This window comes from Scomber scombrus, unplaced genomic scaffold (genome assembly GCF_963691925.1).
Source record: "Scomber scombrus unplaced genomic scaffold, fScoSco1.1 SCAFFOLD_299, whole genome shotgun sequence".
In the NCBI taxonomy this organism is placed as follows: domain Eukaryota; kingdom Metazoa; phylum Chordata; class Actinopteri; order Scombriformes; family Scombridae; genus Scomber; species Scomber scombrus.
In genome coordinates this window covers 1-20,000 of record NW_026910384.1, presented here as the reverse complement: position 1 = coordinate 20,000, position 20,000 = coordinate 1, and the positions used below count along the sequence as shown (strand labels likewise).

The 20,000-nt window shown below is 40.6% G+C and overlaps 1 protein-coding gene across 1 annotated transcript in view; it reads right to left on the bottom strand.

Moving 5' to 3' along the window:
- Positions 1 to 19,346, bottom strand: part of snx2 (sorting nexin 2) — a gene marked incomplete at its 5' end in the record, with an annotated part of 28,473 nt that extends 9,127 nt beyond the window's left edge. The window contains 9 exon segments of the mRNA XM_062415110.1: positions 78 to 283; positions 920 to 1,013; positions 1,837 to 1,950; positions 6,609 to 6,684; positions 9,900 to 9,978; positions 10,553 to 10,694; positions 11,960 to 12,003; positions 16,819 to 16,885; positions 19,206 to 19,346. Coding sequence (XP_062271094.1) covers positions 78 to 283; positions 920 to 1,013; positions 1,837 to 1,950; positions 6,609 to 6,684; positions 9,900 to 9,978; positions 10,553 to 10,694; positions 11,960 to 12,003; positions 16,819 to 16,885; positions 19,206 to 19,346 — 963 coding nt within the window.
- Between the last annotated feature and the right edge of the window lie 654 nt (positions 19,347 to 20,000).

Sequence of the window (20,000 nt, the reverse complement as noted above, 5' to 3'; positions counted from 1 at the left end):
TCTTGTTCTTTCTTTCTCCTCCTCCTCTTTCTTTGGTCAGTATGAACAGGGTTAGACTGCTGGTTTTTATTCCGTACCTTGACGGCGGTGATGAGGCGGACGTAGTCTCCCAGCAGCTCAGAGAACAGGTAGAAGTCAGCGTTGGACTGATCCTGGTGCAGCTGGTCGATCTTCTCCTCCACCTCGGCCAGCTGAGACAAAGCTCGAGACAGAGCCGTGTGATCCTCGCTGTTCCCCAACATGGCCGCCGACTTAGCGAACTGAGCCGTGTTCACCGACAGCTCTGGAGGAGGAGAAGAAGAGAAGAGTTGTTTCTCTCTCTTCATGTGGTTGAGGAGGGAAGGAAGGAAGGAAGGAAGGAAGGAAGGAAGGAAGGAAGGAAGGAAGGAATGATGGAAGGAAAGGAGGAAGAAATTAAGGAAGGAATGATGGAAAGACGGAAGGAAGAAAGGAAGGAAGGAAAGAAGGAAGGACTGATGGAAGGAAAGGAGGAAGGAAGGAAGGAAGGAAGGAAGGAATGATGGAAGGAAGAAAGGAAGGAAGGAAAGAAGGAAGGACTGATGGAAGGAAAGGAGGAAAGAAGGAAGGAAGGAAGGAATGATGGAAGGAAAGGACAAAAGAAGGAAGGAAGGATGGAAGGGAGAAATGAGGGAGGAAAGAAAGAGAGAAGGAGGGAGGGAGGAAAGAAGGAAGAGAGGAAGGAAAGGAAGGATGGAAGAAAGGACAGAAGGAAGGGAGGAAAGAGAGAAGGAGGGAGGGAAGAAATAAGGAAGAAGGAAGGAAAAGAGGGAGGAATGAAAGAGGGAAAGGAAGAAGGAAGACGGAAGGAAAGGAGGAAGGACAGAAGGTAGGAAGGAAGGAAAGAAGGAAGGAAGGATGGAAGGGTCTGACCCATTAACACACACACACACACTCCTACCTTTCCTGTGACAGACCAAAGACTCGACGCTGGCGTGAAGTTTCCTCAGTTGGACGTCGAGGTTCTCAAAGTGCTGCTGCTTCTCCTCGAACCACTAACACACACACACAGATTCATGATTAACATACATTATGGGGACCTCAATTTGCCCTGCATTGTGGGCTGAGTCCCCACAATGTAGGAAAACAAGTTCACACTAACACACACCTTACTGGAATCTTTCCTTTCTTCTTTTATTCTCATAATTTCTTCCACCTTAATTAATCACTTTCATTATTCCTCCTGCTTCTTCCTTTCATCTTGTCTTCCTTACTTCACTCTATCCTTCCTTATTCCCTTCTTTTCTTTCTGCCTTCTTTACTTCCCCCTTTCCATATTTTATTCTTTCTTACCCTTACTCTCTCTTTTATTCCTCCCTTTTCACTTCCTTATATCATCCTCTTTTCCTTCCCTTCCTCCCTTCCTTCCATTTCTCCCCCTCTTTTCCTCACTGCTTCCATCTTTCCTTTCTTTCATCTTATCTTTCTCCTCTACGTCCTTATTCCCTTCTTTATTTCCCTCCTTTTTTTAACAACATATTTCATCCATTTTTTCTTCTTCAATCTTTCAGTTTCTTCTTTCTAACTTCCTATTTTCCAGTTTTTTGTCTTCCTTCCTTTCTGTATTCCTTATTTAGATCCTTTCTTTTTTCCTCCCTTCCCATTTCCAGGTATTCCATCTTTCCTTCCTTTCCTGTGTTCTTCCATCCTTCCTTCCTTCCTTCCTTCCATACTGAGACTTCCTTCTTTCCTCTCCACCTTCATCCTACAGTCCTCTCCTCCTTTCTTCCTTTACTTCCTCTTTCCCTTTCTGTTGTTCCTTTCCCTTTCCAACATTTCCTTCCCCCCTCTTTCTTTTCCTCCCTCCTTCCTACTCACGGCGTCGGACTCGTTCATCTTGATGGTCATCTTGTTGACGGCGTCGGCGGCCTTGTTGACCATCCGCAGAAGTCCGGCGCTGCTCAGAGCCTGAGTGCTGACGGCTCGCGGCAACTAAACCCGAAAATAAACAAAACAAACAAAACAAACATGATGAGTGAATCAAGTAGAAACACAAACTAATGATGCCAATGAAAAGCTTTCCTCCTTTATTTATTTTATCATCCCTTCGTCTTCTTTCTCTCTTCTATGTTTCAACTTCTTTGGTTTCTTTTCTTCTTCCTTGCTTTTTTATTTTGGGAGGTCTAATGCTGGGAAAGAAAAAAAGACTGGTTTATTTGAATTTATAATTAACCCTGCTGGTCAACAGGCATTAACTCATCATTTGTCTTTCTTTCTCTATCTCCTTTTTCTTTAATTTTTCTTTCTCTTTCCTCCTTTTTGTCTTTTCTTTCTCTTCTTCTTCCTCGTCCTTTTTCTTTCTTTCTATCATTCTTTCATTGTTCTTTCTTTCTTTCTTTCTATCATTCAGACGATTGTGTTGGGTTAATGGTCAGGTGATGATTTGCTTAACTGAACTAGACCAGTATTAACCCTCCTTTTGTCCTCGGGTCTATTTTGACCCGGGATGCATTAACTCAAAAATGAGGTTTAATTTAATTTAAATGAGGCCATATGTTTATACTTCAAAACTCTCTCAATTTACTTTTATTTGAAACAGTGTGTCAGGTTAATGGTTAAAGGTCCGGTAATGATTTGCTTAACTGAACTGGACCGGTATATTAACTCTGACCGGGTTCAGTTTGGCAGAGTTTCAATTAACCTTCCTTTTTCCTCGGGTCTATTTTGACCCGGGAGGCATTAAAAATCAAAAATTAGGTTTAATTTAATTTAAATGAGACCAATTAACCATAATTTCCATAAATATTTGTGGTAATAAATTGAAATCACGTTGGCTATAAAGGTCTAACACAGAATTGGGTGATAATTCAAATACTTTATTATTTATAAACAGTCAAACCAGACAAAGTCAACGAGGGTTAAACCTTTTAAAACATCACAGTAACTTTACATATTTAATACAGTGTGTATCTGTTTGCTCACTGAGTCCCAAAATCTCTTCATCAGATCTGTGGCTGTGTGTAAATAATGCACCGAAGTCGCTTCAAGGCTGTTATTTTTGGGGTTTCCATACAGCAGTAACAGCTCATCTATAGCAGCTGGAGCGTTATAGTTTATAAATGTGGACGCTCACATCGTTATCTTTATAGTTATAGTTACTGTTCTTAGTGTGGACGACGTTTACAGACCTATAATCATATCCAGATCCAACCTCTCTCTGTATTTTACTGCTGTATTAGACAGTCCCCACTTTTAAATGAAAGAAAATCCTATCAAAGGTGCGTCTTATACACCGGTTTGTATGGTATTTTCTTTATTTGCTTTACTTTCATTCTGCTGTTCTGTTTCTCTCTCCTCCCAATCTCTGTTTGTTATGTCTCCCACGTTTGTTTTTTACCTCCAATCAGCTTTAATGCCGCCGCTTTTATGTGCCGAGCGACTTTAACCAACCCCCTCATTGCATCACTCTGAAAATACCTGCACGTCCATCTGAAAATAGCCTCATTTTTCTTAATTTCGGGGGAAAAGTTTACTTTTGTCGTGGACATACGGGGCTTTTTTTTCTCTCTGACAGTGTGGAGCACATTTGCGGCCCACCTCCAATCTCATTTAAGCAGCAGCAGCAGCAACAGCAGCAGGCGGGGGACGGCTCCGGTCCCACGGGGGCCCTCGCCAACGGAAGGACGAGTGTAAATGAGTAGAGGCGGGGGGTAAAAATAGGTTTCAATTGCAGCTTTGGTCCCATTTGTCCCCCCTCCCCTCCTCCCCTTCCACTCTGGTTGTGTTTCATTAAGTGGGCCAGACGGACCGACACGCTCGGTCAAGCGTCCGAGCGATTCATCTGTTAAATCAGTGACACGAGGCCATTTATTCTGGACCCAACGACTGCCGACTCCTTCCCAACGCAATCCCACCGACAGTTAGGTGGATGGTGGTGACGGAGGGGGGGGAGGAGGAGGATGGAGGGAGGGGGGGGGGCGGACAATTTGAGGTGACAAGACGAAATGTTACAGAGGATTTAGTCGGAGTGGACAATAAAGCGAGGAAACAGGAAACGCCGCAGGCCCTTAAACCCTGAGGCAGTTTTTAGAGGCTCGTTTGTTTGACCTTTGTCGGGACGTTTTGTTGCTCAATGGGGCGAAAGAAGAAATAAAGAGAGAAAGAGAGAAAGAGAGAGAGATCGTAAAACTGAGACAGAGTTTTTTACCTTTTCTGTAGGGGAAGGTTATCTGTTAGTAGCCATGCTAGCGGTGAAGCTCTAGGGACGGCAATGTCAGTCAGTCAAGTCAACTACAACTACTGGATGGTTTGTCATGAATTGTTCAAACGTTGATGTTCCCCAGAGGATGAATCCTACTGATGTTGGTGATTCTTTGACTGTAGCTGTAGCGCCACCAGCAGGTTTATATCTTGATGAATTGCCATTAAATTAACAGTAAACAGACAAGATCCCTCGTGGTATATCTTAACGTCTATTTAATGGATTGGCGGCAAATTCGGTACCATCATTCTTGGTTCCCAGATGATTTGTCATAATGAATTTGGTGATGCTTTCTTTCTCTAACACCACCAGCTTGTCAATTAAATTTGTCCGATATTTTAGATATGTGTGTGTAAGGGAAGGTTATCTGTTTGTAGCCATGCTAGAGGCGAAGCTCTCAACAACTACTGGATGGTTTGTCATTAATTGTTGTACAAATGATGTTCCCCAGAGGATGAATCCTATTATTATTGTTTTTTCCTTTGCCTGTAGCTGTAGCGCCACCAGCAGGTCAATACCTTGATGAATTGCCATGAAATTTAGAGTCAACAGACAAGATCCCTAGTGGTATATCTTAACGTCTATTTAATGGATTGGCAAAACATTTGGGCCAGACATTCTTGGTTCCCAGATGATGTGTCATAATGAATTTGGCGCCACCAGCTGGTGACTTTAATTTGTCCGATATTTTAGATATTTGTGTGTAGGGGAACAAACGTTGATGTTGCCCTGAGGATGAATCCTACTGATGTTGGTGATTCTTGGACTTGTGCTGTAGCGCCATCAGCAGGTTCTGGCTTTTAATGAGAAAACTTAACGAATTGGCATGAAACTTACAGTCAATAAACAAGATCCTTAGTGATATCTCAACGTCTGTTTGATGGATTGGCAAAATATTTGTATACATCCTCTGAAATGTCTCTGTCTGGTTGTTTTGGAGTCTGCCCAAACCTATCGCACCAAGAAGGAAAACCAACCAGTCGCCTTCGACTCGATTGAACAATGAAAAGACTTTCAGTCTTGTTGCTCCATTAAAGGTTTGAACTAAGACAATATGTGAGATATCTTAATAACGACTACTGATCGAATGACCGTTACATTTAAGATCCCAAGACAATGAGACGATGATTGATAGCAAGTTTTATGACTCTAAAGGAAAGGTCAGAACATTTCCTCTAGTAATAAAGTACAGGCAGAGGGCAGATAAATACACCACCACACACTTCTAATGGGTCATTAGTAGGGCTGGATATCAGTACGCGATATCTTTAAAGGTATCGACCAAAATAAATCGATACCAAGTAGTATCGAAACGTCTCCCATCAATCGATACCTGCAATCGATCCTTTTTCCACCCAGAGCTAGAAAATATGACTATTTGTATGTGAGGTTAAGGTTAAGTGATTATTTTCTTTTGAGTCTATACATTGTTTGTTTTTTAGGAGGATCCTGAACAATATACCTTAAAGCCAAACCAGTCTGAGTTGTTACATCATTTTCAGGTTTTGTTTATTCTCACTGTTTGCAGGCAGACTTTAATAAACTGTTTATCTAGAGAGACTCAGTGTGTGTGTTTAGTTTGGTGTTTAAACAACTCTAGAGAACAAACAGATAGAAATGTTCTCAGTATTAAAGATGAAACTAGTCTTGTATTATTTGTTTTCTGTTTACATACGGAAGGAAGGAAGGATGGAAGGATGGAAGGAAGGTAGGAAGGAAGGATGGAAGGATGGAAGGAAGGAAGGAAGTTATTCTTGGTTTATACACTAGCACAACCTGTATCTATAGCAACCATAGAACAACCTGTATCTATAGCAACCATCGAACAACCTGTATCTATAGCAACTTTAACACAACCTGTATCTATAGCAACCATAGAACAACCTGTATCTATAGCAACCATCGAACAACCTGTATCTATAGCAACCATAACACAACCTGTATCTATAGCAACCATAGAACAACCTGTATCTATTGCAACCATAGAACAACCTGTATCTATAGCAACCATAGAACAACCTGTATCTATAGCAACCATAGAACATCCTGTATCTATAGCAACCATAAAACAACCTGTATCTATAGCAACCATAGAACAACCTGTATCTATAGCAACCATAACACAACCTGTATCTATAGCAACCATAGAACAACCTGTATCTATAGCAACCATAGAACAACCTGTATCTATAGCAACCATAGAACAACCTGTATCTATAGCAACCATAGAACAACCTGATGGTATGTCTGTGCATTACATAGCTAAGGAAGGAAGGAAGGATGGAAGGATGGAACAAACAGATAGAAATGTTCACAGTATTAGAAATGAAACTATTCATAATCTATACTATATTAATACTATATGTATTATTTGTTTTTATGTTTTTACCTCTGAGCTCTCCAGAAACTGCAGGACATCAGGATCCTTCAGCAGGACGGGATGCTTCACTGTTCTCATCAAGTACCTGAAAAATAGACGAGAATTAAATAAAAAATACAACAACTACTGGATGGTTTGTCATGAATTGTTGGTGATTCTTTGACTGTTGCTGTAGCGCCACCAGCAGGTTGATATTTTAACGAATTGCCATTAAATTAATAGTCAACAGACAAGATCCTTAGTGTTGCGCAATTAACCCTCCTGTTGTCCTCGAGTCAAGGAAGGAAGGGAGGAAGAAGGGAAGAAAGGAGGAAGGAAAGGAGGCAGGAAGGAAGGAAGGGAGGAAGAAGGAAGGAAAGGAGGAAGGGAGGAAAGGAGGGAGAAAGGAAGAAGGAAGGAAAGGAGGGAAGGAAGACGGAATGAAAGGAGGGAGTAAGGAAGGGAGGGAGGAAGAAGGAAAGAAAGGAGGAAGGAAGATGGAAGAAAAGTAAGGAGGAAGAATGAAAGAAAGGAGGGAGGAAGAAAGAAGGAAAGGAGGGAAGAAGGAAGGGAGGAAGAAGGAAAGAAATTAGGAAGGGAAGGAGGCAGGAAGGAAGGAAGGGAGGAAGAAGGAAGGAAAGGAGGAAGGGAGGAAAGGAGGGAGAAAGGAAGAAGGAAGGAAAGGAGGGAAGAAGGAAGGAAGACGGAATGAAAGGAGGGAGTAAGGAAGGGAGGGAGGAAGAAGGAAAGAAAGGAGGAAGGAAGATGGAAGGAAAGTACGGAGGAAGAATGAAAGAAAGGAGGGAGGAAGAAAGAAGGAAAGGAGGGAAGAAGGAAGGGAGGAAGAAGGAAAGAAATTAGGAAGGGAGGAAGAAGGAAGGAAAGAAGGACAGGGGAAGGGAGGAAGGTAGGGGGGAGGAAAGAAAGAGAGAAGGAAGGAGGGAGGACAGAAGGAAGGAAGGACAGAAGGAAGGAATAAAGGGGGATGGAGGAAGGAAAGAAGGACAGGGGAAGGGAGGAAGGTAGGGGGAGGAAAGAAGGAAGAAATACAGTTATTATATCTACAAAGAAACCAGTAAAACCAGTCAGACAGGAGCTCTGAGCTGTGGACACAGTCTGAAACCATCGCTGTTACATTTATAACTAACTTTTATAAAACAGATCTGAGCAGCAGCAGCTTTGTGTGATGCTGCACATCAATTAGAATAACTAATAACTTCATATAATAATATTAAAAAAATTAAGATTATAATGATGATAATGATAAATGATCTTGTTCATATCCTCCTGTGTCTTACATCACAGTAAATTGAATATTTGGGGGTTTTAAAACTGTTAATGAGACAAAAACCAATTAAATAATCTGAAATATAAGAATCAGATTAGTTGATTGAAGGTTTTTAATCATCAAAATGTTTAAAAAGTCAAAGCTCAAAATGTTTGCTGCTAACATTTTAAAAATGATCCACCAATGTAAATGTTGTCCTCATTAACCTGAGTGTGTGTGTGTGTGTGTGTGTGTGTGTGTGTGTGTGTGTGTGTGTGTGTGTGTGTGTGTGTCCATCAGCATGGAGTTCTGCAGCTTTGAGCTCCATCAGCTGTCTCTCGCTGACCTTCCTGTCAATCAAACACCGTCAGTAAAGGGCAGCAGAATGTCAGCCCCGCCCACACACACACACACACACACACACACACACACATATACACACACACACACACACACACACACACACACACACACACATATACACACACACACACACACACACAGAGGAACATGTGTGTTGTGATAATGATGTACCTAATATTTGTGTTTAACCTTTTGGCCTGTTAAGTTCTGACCAGGTTGATCTTTACCACAACTGTACACGCACGCACGCACGCACTCACCGCACGCACGCACGCACTCACGCACGCACGCACGCACGCACTCACGCACGCACACACGCACACACGCACACACACACACACATAGTTTTTACTATATCTTTTTACTATTATTGTTGTTTTTCTTATTGGAAGGAAGGAAGGAAAGAGGGAAGGAAGGAAGGAAGGAAGAAAGTAAGGAAAAGAAGAGAGGAAGGGAAGAAGGAAGGAAGGAAGGAAGGAAGGAAGGATGGATGGAAGGAAGGACGGAAAGAAGAAGGAAGGAAGGAAGGAAGGACAGAAGGAAGGAAGGAAGGAAGGAAAAGAAGAGAGGAAGGGAAGAAGGAAGGAAAGAAGGAAAGAAGGAAGGACAGAAGGAAGGAAGGACAGAAGGAGTGAAGGAAGGACAGAAGAAAGGACAGAAGGAAGGAAGGACAGAAGGAAGGAAGGAAGTAAAATATATAATGTTCTGAATTTACCAGACTGTTCTAGCTGTTCTATTATTTGTGTGGAGTTTTTGAGACTTTTTTAACATCATCTGATCCACAAATGCATGATGCCTTCACGTGCTGCTGTAAAAATCAGACATCCTGCTTTTCAGTTTCAGTCATGTGGGATTTGTTTTTTTGGATTTTGGGAAATGACCTGTAATAAAGTTAGCATGTGAGTCACGAACGTTGGTTAAAATTAGTTATTTATGATAATGTCAGACGGTCCTTGAATGCATCACTGAGGACAGGTTTAAAAACAGCATCGCCACATGATGATGATGCAACTGTGACAGAAAAATAAAGATGACTAAAATGTTGACGATCACAGGTTTGTTTGTCTGCAGACTGAAAACAACAAGTTTCAGACGTCAAACACACTTTAATAGACTTTTATTTTATTGGTATTAAGATAAATATGGGATATAAATGAGGTGATAGATTTATTTATAGTCGCTTTTTGCAGTTTTTACTTGTATTAACAGTCTTAAACACATATGAACTGTAGGTTTGAACCCTCCTGTTGTCCTCAAGTCAAGGAAGAAGGAAGGAAGGGAGGAAGGAGGAAGGATGGAAGGAGAAAGGAAGGGAGGAAGAAGGAAGAAAGGAAGGAAGGAAGGAAGGAAGGGAGGGAGGAAGGAAGGATGGAAGGGAGGAAGAAGGAGGGAAAGGAGGAAGGAAGGGAGGAAGAAGAAAGGAAGGGAGGGAGGAAGGTAGGAGGGAGGAAAGACAGAGAAGGAGGAAGGGAGGAAGGAAAGAAAGAGGAAGGAAGAAGGGAGGGAGGAAGGAGGAGGGAAGGAAGGAGGGAAGGAAAGAAAGAGAAGGAGGGAGGAAGGACAGAAGGAAGGAAGGGAGGAAAATCAAACTGTGTCACTCTTTAAATAGTGCAGCTACAGTTTTGTATATTTATTTATCTATTTATTTATATATATCTGTTTATTTATATATTTATTTCTTGTCATCGTACCTCTCCAACGCCAGCCTCCTCTTCTCCACGAAGTCGTTAGATGACTGATCTTCCTTCCCGACTTTCACCTTCGTCATTCCTGCAGACGAAGAGAAGTTAACAGTAACGCAGGAGAGTCGAACTGAGAGTTATGGTTTATATGTTTTATATGTGTTAATAACTTCCATCTATCCTCCTTTCCTTCTTCCCTTCCATCCATCTTTTCTTCCTTCCTTCCATCTATCCTTCCTTTCATCCATCCTTCCTTTCTTCCTTCCTTCCTCCTTCCATCTATCCTTCCTTTCTTCCTTCTTCTTCATTCAGTCTGTCCTTCCTTCCTTCCCTTCCTCCCTCTTTCTTTCCATCTTTCCTTCCTCCCTTATTTCCTCCCTTCATTCTGTCAGTCCGTCCTTCCTTCCTTCCCTCCTTCCATCTATCCTTTCTTCCTTTCTTCCTTCATTCTGTCAATTCGTCCTTCCTCCCTCCCTTCTTTCCTTCCTTCTTCCTCCCTTTCTTCCCACCATGTATGTTCTAGTTCTACCTTTAACTTTCAGTTTAATGTTTTATTATCATATAAATAATAATAAATATAATCTGGTCTTTCAGGAGTCTGTAGATGTTTTAATTAAATACCATGAAACTATAATAAACTATTGAGCATTTTTTTTACTTACCCACGATGCTTTTCTCCGGTGCAGGCGGGACGATGTAACCTATGTGCAGATACTTAGAGGCCAGTTTACTGTGCAGACCCAGAAAGTCACTGAAACGCCTTTTTACTGAAAACTCATGAAGCTGGAAAATGGTCATGGACGTCTGGAAGAGAGGAAGAGAGGAAGAGAGGAAGAGAGGAAGAGAGAGGAAGAGAGAGGAAGAGAGAGGAAGAGAGAGGAAGAGAGAAAAGAGAGGAAGAGAGGAAGAGAGGAAGAGAGAGGAAGAGAGGAAGAGAGGAAGAGAGGAAGAGAGGAAAGAGAGGAAGAGAGAAAAGAGAGGAAGAGAGGAAAGAGAGGAAGAGAGGAAGAGAGGAAGAGAGGAAGAGAGAGAAAAAGAGAAAAAGAAAGAGAGAGAAAATGAAACTGAGATTATTTCAGTCATTAAAGTAGAAATAAAATAAAATAAATAAATAAATAAAGCAATATTCCCACCAAAATATATCAATCACCAATCAACTACTGTATTAAATGTCATTAAAAAGGAGAATTTAGGCAATTTTCTATTTCTTTCTTCTTGTCAATACATTTTCCTTCCTTCCTTCCTTATATCCTTCCTTCCTTTCCTTCCTTCCTTATATCCTTCCTTTCTTTCTTTCTTTCCTTCCTTATGCCCTTCCTTCCTTATAGCCTTCCTTCCTTCCCTCCTTTCTTCCTTCATTCTTTCCTTCCTTCCTTATGTCCTTTCTTCCTTCCTTATATCCTTCCTTTCTTTCTTTCTTTCCTTCCTTATGCCCTTCCTTCCTTATAGCCTTCCTTCCTTCCCTTCCTTATATCCTTCCTTCCTTTCTTTCCTTCCTTCCTTATATCCTTCCTTCCTTTCTTTCCTTCCCTCCTTTCTTCCTTCATTCTTTCCTTCCTTCCTTATGTCCTTCCTTCCTTCCTTATGTCCTTCCTTTCTTTCTTTCCTTCCTTCCTTCCCTTCCTTCCTTCCTTCCTTCCCAATGTCCCTCCTTCCATCTGTCCTTCCTCCCTTTTTTCCATCCTTCCTTCCTTCTATACATCCTTCTTTCCTTCCTTCCATCCTTTCTTCCTTCCTTCTTCCCTTCCTTTCTTTCCTTTCCTTCCTTCCATCTGTCCTTTCTTCCTTCTTATCTTCCTTCCTTGCTTCCTTATGTCTTTCCTTTCTTTCTTTCTTTCTTTCTTTCTTTCTTTCTTTCTTTCTTTCTTTCTTTCTTTCTTCCTTCCTTCTTTCCATCTTTTTAATGATCCAACCCTCCTGCTTTCAGACTTTACTACTAATGTTAGTTTTGTTTGTTTGTTTTCACACAGGAACAAAATATTCTGTATTTGTTGAATTAATCTTAATAAGTTTCATCATCAAACATCAGTAGAAACATTAAAATCTAACATCAGTGTGTTTAAACTCACCTTGATGGTCACTTTATAGGCCATGTAAGCGTTCATCCCGTCACCTGCTCACACAGAGACAAACATACATCAGTTAGACATAAATATCTATCATGTGTCTTCTACATTATTATTATTATTATTATTATTAACCAGGTGGGGAGTTCCGGTCCTCTGAAATGAGGCCAACGAGGAAGTAACTTAAAACTGCATTCTATCAAAAGGCCACCAGGGGGCGACCGTTTTGGTGTCAAAAGGACTTCCGTCTCTATACAAGTCAATGGAGAATTCACCAACTTCTCACTTGATTTCTAACCTCAGTAAACGTTTTCAAAATGTGTTTATGGTCTCAATCGCTAGTTTAAAGCCTTCTTCAATGCAGTATGATGTTCATTTGGGACATTTTGGCCTCCCTGATTTTATATTTGGAGTGTCTATTTGCACCCTTGGTACAAATAGCCTCGGCCACACAGCTGATCTATTTGCACCCTCGACGTATAATAACGTGAAAACATGGCGGACATTCATCTTCCACGCCAGCAGAAAGGTTTCATCTCTAATGTTTGTTCTAAAGACATTTCTGGCGGGAAAGTTGTATTATATTTTCATAATCTTTCCTCAGTGAATGTTTACAAGCGTCAGTTTGTCAGTCAGAAATTATTTGTCGCCCATATCTATCTTCTTTATTAGCAAACATATTGGGCTGTCACATCACTACATAGGACCGGAGTGGTGGTGTAATGGGCAGCGTGTCCGTCATTAGTTCAGGAGACTCTGGTTCAAGTCTTTGCAGCAGCAGTTATATATTTATAATGTTTTCAGTGGAAAAACTGCCTAAACATACCTTTAAGTAAATGCATACAACCCGAAAATATCTGAATTTACAACCTTCAGTTTGTTATATGATGGAAATCAAATCTTGACAGATAAGTCTATGGTTGCCATGGATACCAAATACATTTCGGACCTCTGAAGTCTCAGGCATTGGCCGTGAGACATATGCATTTCAAGCTGCTCTCACGCCACACCTGACATGTTTTCACGCCGGGAAGTGACAGAAATTATTATATGATATACAGAAGAGAACAGCGACGTATATTTGTCCCGCTGTCCTGGTGGGATACGGGAGTCTTTTGCATCTCCAGACGCTCCCCTCCGACACTCAGTCCCGCAGCATGCACGCCTAATTGTACTGTGGTGCAAATAGCCTTTGCCTTTTATATTTGACGATGAAGCAGGGTATGCTCAGATCTGATACTATTGGCCCTCCGAGCAGCAGTCCACAAACCAATGGGTGACGTCACGGATGTTACGTTACATTTCTTTTATACAGTCTATGCATAAAACACACTGACTGACTGTTAGGAGTCAGACGAAGCAGCTCAGATATCAAACTGGTCAGACTGGTTTTAATGTGTGTGTTGTTTCTTCTCACAGTAAAATCGTCGAGAGAGTTTCAACTGTTTTATTTACCGTCTTCCTTCGTATTTACATAAAGGGAGAGTCGAGCAGGATGAACAGCTGATTTATAACATGTTTATATTTAATGCTCCTCCCATTACCAGAGTTCACACCTCAGGGTAGAAACATTTAGATTTAGAAGATGTGAAGGATCCGCTTAACAATAAACAAATATACCAGTAAGTCACACTCTGAGTTATCTGTATAAAGGTCAATGATGTTTGTTAGTGTCCATGTGGTTTAGTTTAAATTTAAAGGGTTAAAATGTGAAAATAAACGTATGAATAACTTGCACACATTCTTTTTTTGTGGACCCAGCATCAAATGTCTGCTTTTAATCCATTTAGAGAGAATATATTAGAGGATTATGGTAAAAATGTCTAAGTGGTGTAACCATAAAAACGTCTCAATAAAACACCATATCAACTAGTTTGGCATGATCTTACATTATAACTTTTATATTAAATAAAGGTAATGGAATACAATTGTTCTAAATATTACATTTACTCTGGTTACCATGGAGATCAGGAAACATTTACATGTTTTAAATGCAGTCATTATTAGTATAAGTCCACTTAAATACACTGTAGGTGATAAAATATGTAATATTTAATAGGGATGCACTGAAAATTCGGCCACCGAAAATCTTCGGCCGAAAATGGCCTAAAAGCGCATTTTCGGTTTTCGGCCGAAATACTTTTATCACCGAAACAACACGGCCGAAACAGCTAACTAAAGAGATCAGCTCCTCTGATGCATCTGTAGCAGACGTTATTCCTTTAATTGCAGCACTAAAGTGTAGTACACTCTTAGAGTCTGCCAGCACACGTTTCACTGAGATCTATTTGGATCCTCTGCACTTCATTGCGACTGTACTTGATCCGCGTTATAAAGATCATTACTTGGATCAGGTGGGATTAAAGCAGCGTGCACGAGAAATGATCCGGGCCGTGATGGATGCAGAGAACCCGCTTAGAGACGGAGAAGCGCACAGCACAGTAGAAGGTGTGTGTGTTTGTGTGACTATAAATGCAGCGCGTGTGAGAGTAAAGCGTCCGTATAGCTCTGTGTTGCTGCTTATTAGACCGACACCGATCGCAACCCCCCCCCCGGATCGATACCGATCGCAACCCTCCACCAATTGTAACATTAAGTGTTATTTTTAACTTAATTTAATTTTATATTGTGCATTGTTGTAATGTCATTGCTAAATAAATATTTTCATACTTTTGTAATTGATTTATTCTTTGAATTGCAAAGCCTTGATTTTAGTGAGGTTAGTACACAGTCATAGCCATAAATGCAATGGTACTAATAATTGGCATAATAATTTCTATCTGTGTTTCGGTTTTCGGCCTTCGTTTCCTCATTTTCGGTTTTCGGTTTCGGCCAAGAATTTTCATTTCGGTGCATCCCTAATATGTATCATTCTTTTGTGGTTACACCATTTGACATTTTCAGGAGCATTCAGTCTTAGTTTTGGTAAAGAAATGGTGCAAATGTCATTTCAAATGATATAAAACCAACAAAAATACTAAATGTACATTTTAACAAACCTGATGCTGCTTTTATATCTAGTTTAACTGATTTATTAATTGCTCATCTTGCCAACACTTATTTATCACTGACCCATAAATACATATAAAGGTAGATTAATTATGTTTTTTATATCTGCAGTTTGATTTACTTTTACAGCTTTTAATTATTTTATCTCCAAACAGCTAAAATCATCTTTAAAAGTTCAGCTCAACACTTTGTTTTCTACACTTTGGCCTGTAATGACACATTGGAGCCTATAGGGGGCTCTAACAGGGCTACAGGGCTACGGTGTAATGACACATTGGAGCCTGTAGGGGGCTCTAACAGGGCTGCAGGGCTCAGTGTAATGACACATTGGAGTCTGTAGGGGGCTCTAACAGGGCTGCAGGGCTCGGTGTAATGACACATTGGAGCCTGTAGGGGGCTCAAACAGGGCTGCAGGGCTCGGTGTAATGACACATTGGAGCCTGTAGGGGGCTCTAACAGGGCTGCAGGGCTCGGTGTAATGACACATTGGAGCCTGTTGGGGGCTAAAACAGGGCTGCAGGGCTCGGTGTAATGACACATTGGAGCCTGTAGGGGGCTCTAACAGGGCTGCAGGGCTCGGTGTAATGACACATTGGAGCCTGTAGGGGGCTCTAACAGGGCTGCAGAGCTTCGGTGTAATGACACATTGGAGCCTGTAGGGGGCTCTAACAGGGCTGCAGGGCTTCGGTGTCATTACATCAATAAATCATCAGCGCAATAATCTGGAGGCACGATGACGAGCAGTCTGATTTCATCACTTCCAGAGTTTGTGCCGACAGCGGACGAGCAGCGAAAATGTAGAACGATGATGTAAAACATCACTCAGAGGAGAGAGGAAGGATGTGAAGAGAAGGGAGTTTTTCTTCTTGTCAATAAATCTAAAAATTGGATCCAAACCAAATTTATCTTATTTCTTCTTTATTGTCTAAAAATACTATAAAAACATTTATAATGAAGTTTATGACGTGTTTTAAATAGTTTTTTTAGACAACAACAGAGGACTAAAATATATAATAACTACTGCTAAGGTTGAAGGAAGGGAGGAAGGAAGGACAGAAGGAAGGAAGGGAAGGAAGAAAGGGAGGAAGGACAGAAGGAAGGAAGGGAGGAAGGAAAGGGAGGAAGGACAGAAGGAAGGAAGGGAGGAAGGACAGAAGGAAAGAAGGAAGGGAAGGAAGGAAGGACAGATGGAAGGAAGGGAAGGAAGAAAGGGAGGAAGGACAGATGGAAGGAAGGACAGAAGGAAGGAAGGGAGGAAGGACAGAAGGAAAGAAGGAAGGGAAGGAAGGAAGGACAGATGGAAGGAAGGGAAGGAAGAAAGGGAGGAAGGACAGATGGAAGGAAGGCAGGAAGGAAGGAAGGAATGAAGGAAGGAAGGAAGGAAGGAAGGAAGGAAGGAAGGAAGGAAGGAAGGAAGGAAGGAAGGAATGAATGATGGAAGGATGGAAGGAAGGAAGGAAGGAAACATCACTCAGAGCAGAGAGCAGAGAGGAAGGATGTGAAGAGAAGGGAGTTTTTCTAGTAACACGAGCTGCTGATAATAAACCTGCTGAGTAAAGAAAATCCCCAATCACATCTCATTATTCCAGGATATTCCAGTCTAGGATATTCCAGGATATTCTAGGATATTCCAGGATATTCCAGAATATTCCAGTCTAGGATATTCCAGGATATTCTAGGATATTCCAGGATATTCCAGAATATTCCAGGATATTCTAGGATATTCCAGGATATTCTAGGATATTCCAGGATATTCCAGGATATTCCAGGATATTCCGGGATATTCTGGGATATTCCAGGATATTCCGGGATATTCCAGGATGTCTGGGAAGTTAAACTGAGCCTTTACTCACCGACTTTCTCGGGGTCAGACACTGATATGTGCATGTCGAATGAATCGCCACTTTCATCTTCTTCAATCTGCAGAAAACAAGAACAAACAAAAAGGTTTTTCAGACTTTATCTGTTCAGGAATAATTAATATGCATATAATTAAAACAAACATTTTAGCATTAGTGTAATAACTGCTCCATTAATGTTCCATATGTGAAATCCCCTCGTAAAAAAAGTTGTTTTTTTTAAACAGAAAACAACATAAATCAAGCAGTGAGATGAAGATAAAAACAAAAACAAACTGAAGAATTAGTAAAAATGTAAAATAACCACTAAACAAACAGTACAGCTCCGTAAAATCAACATAATAATGGAATAATATTGTTCTAATAAAATCATAGAAAAAGGTTATAAGCTGGTAATAAGGTGAGTTAAGTTTAAGTCAACTATAATTTGTATTAAAACAACTTCAGTGCTTATTTTCCAACATGCAAAATTATTATTTATTTATTTATGTAAGACTGTGTGTGTATGTTTGCGTGTGTGTGTGTGTGTGTGTGTGTGTGTGTGTGTGTGTGTGTGTGTACATGTTTTTCTATCTTTTAGAGGACCGATGATTTAAGTGGAAAACCAACATTGTGAGGACATTTGGTTTTAAGATGAAGGTTTGCATCATGTTTTGGTTCAGTTTAAGGTAAGAAGCGAAGAAATGCATGAAGTCAATGTGTGTGTGTGTATGTGTGTGTGTGTGTGTGTGTGTTTGTGTTTGTGTGTGTGTGTGTGTGTGTGTGTGTGTGTGCATGTTTTTCTATCTTTAAGAGGACCAATTTAACTTGAAAACCAGCATTGTGAGGACATTTCTGTTGTTAGAATAGTGAGCTAAGAAATGCATTACTGTGTGTGTTTGTTTGTGTGTGTGTGTGTAGGTGTGTTTGTGTGTGTCTGCGTGCGTGTGTGTGTGTGTGCATGCATGCATGTGTGTGCATGTTTATCATTAAGAGGACCAATTTAAGTTGAAAACCAACTTTGGGAGGTAAAGGTTAGAATTGAGGGCTAAGAAATGCATTACTTTGTTGTGTGTGTGTTTGTGTGTTTGTGTGTGTGTGCATGTTTTTCTATCTTTAAGAGGACCAATTTAACTTGAAAACCAACATTGTGAGGACATTTCTGTTGAGGTTTAAGGATTGCTTTTAAGGTAAAGGTTAGAACTGAGGGCTGCATTACTGTGTGTGTGTGCATGTGTGTGTGTGTGTGTGCATGTTTTTCTATCTTTAAGAGGACCAATTTAACTTGAAAACCAGCATTGTGAGGACATTTCTGTTGTTAGAATTGTGAGCTAAGAAATGCATTACTGTGTGTGTTTGTGTGTGTGTGTAGGTGTGTTTGTGTGTGTCTGCGTGTGTGTGTGTGTGTGTGCATGCATGCATGTGTGTGCATGTTTATCTTTAAGAGGACCAATTTAAGTTGAAAACCAACATTGGGAGGTAAAGGTTAGAATTGAGGGCTAAGAAATGCATTACTTTGTTGTGTGTGTGTTTGTGTGTGTGTGTGTGTGTGTGTGTTTGTGTGTGTGTGCATATGTGTCTGTGTGTGTGTGTGTGCATGTTTTTCTATCTTTAAGAGGACCAATTTAACTTGAAAACCAGAATTGTGAGGACATTTCTGTGGTTAGAATTGTGAGCTAAGAAATGCATTACTGTGTGTGTTTGTGTGTGTGTGTGTGTGTGTGCGTGTGTGTGTATGTGTGCATGTTTTTCTATCTTTTAGAGGACCAATTTAAGATGAAAACCAGCATTGTGAGGACATTTCTGTTGTTAGAATTGTGAGCTAAGAAATGCATTACTGTGTGTGTTTGTGTGTGTGTGTGTGTGTGTGTGTGTGTGCATGTTTTTCTATCTTTAAGAGGACCAATCTAGGTTAAAAACCAACATTGTGAGGACATTTCTGTTGAGGTTTAAGGTTTGCTTTTAAGTTAAAGGTTAGAATTGAGAGCTGCATTACTGTGTGTGTGTGTGTGTGTGTGTATGTGTGTGTGTGTGTGTGTGTGTTTGTGTGTGTGTGTGTGCATGTTTTTCTATCTTTAAGAGGACCAATATAAGTAGAAAACCAACATTGGGAGGTAAAGGTTAGAATTGAGGGCTAAGAAATGCATTACTGTGTTGTGTGTGTGTGTGTGTGTGTGTGTGTGTGTGTGTGTGTGTGTGTGTGTATGTGCGTGTGTGTGTATGTGTGTCTGTGTGCATGTTTTTCTATCTTTAAGAGGACCAATTTAACTTGAAAACCAACATTGTGAGGACATTTCTATTGAGGTTTGCTTTTAAGGTGAAGGTTAGAAATGAGAGCTGCATTACTCTGTGTGTGTGTATGTGTGAGTGTGTGTGTGTGTGTGTGTGTGTCGGTGACTCACCTCGTCGAAGGAGGAGTGAGTGAACATGTCGTCGTGTGCGTGGCCGATGCGAGGGGTGATGACGGAGGTGGGCGGTGTGATCGGGGTGATGGCGGGCGACGGGCCGTCCGACAGCAGCACTTCTCTCTCCGGACTGTCCAGCGAAACTTCTTCAGTCGCCTCTACGGAAGCAGATGAGGGACAAAGAAAGAAAGAAAGAGAGAGACAGAGAGAGAGAGAAGGAGAGTCTCTTTATATATGTACTTGTGTCTTATGTACTTTAGTTTGTGTGTTTTAACTGTTTCCCCTCGGGGACGGTAAACGAGTCAACGGCCCTCATGTGAGCAGAACTTATACAAACAGATTCGACACAAAGAATTTAAAGTTTTCAGTAATTTTGTTGATCTTGTGAATTTTTTTTCTCTTATGTACAAACAACAAATATCAGTTTTTAAACAAGTTAAACAAGTTATGAAACAGACCAGGGTTATTATAATTAACCAAAACTGAAACTAGCAGTGAAAAAACAACTGAAATAAAAATATAAAAGAGAGTTAACTAAATAAAAGCAGCTTATTTTACCTGAGTGTCAACATTATTTCATGATCCTTTAAAGATTCTACTAATCAAGGCTTTTACTGCTAATACCTGAAACATTCAAACTAAGACTAAAACTAAATAAAACTAAAAGTAATAAACATTTCTAAACTATAAAAACCCTGTAACAGACGAGAGGAGAAACACTAGTTTAACTTATGATTATAAAAATGTCTTAATGTGAATTTGGAGTTTAAATTTAACACTAAAACCAACTAA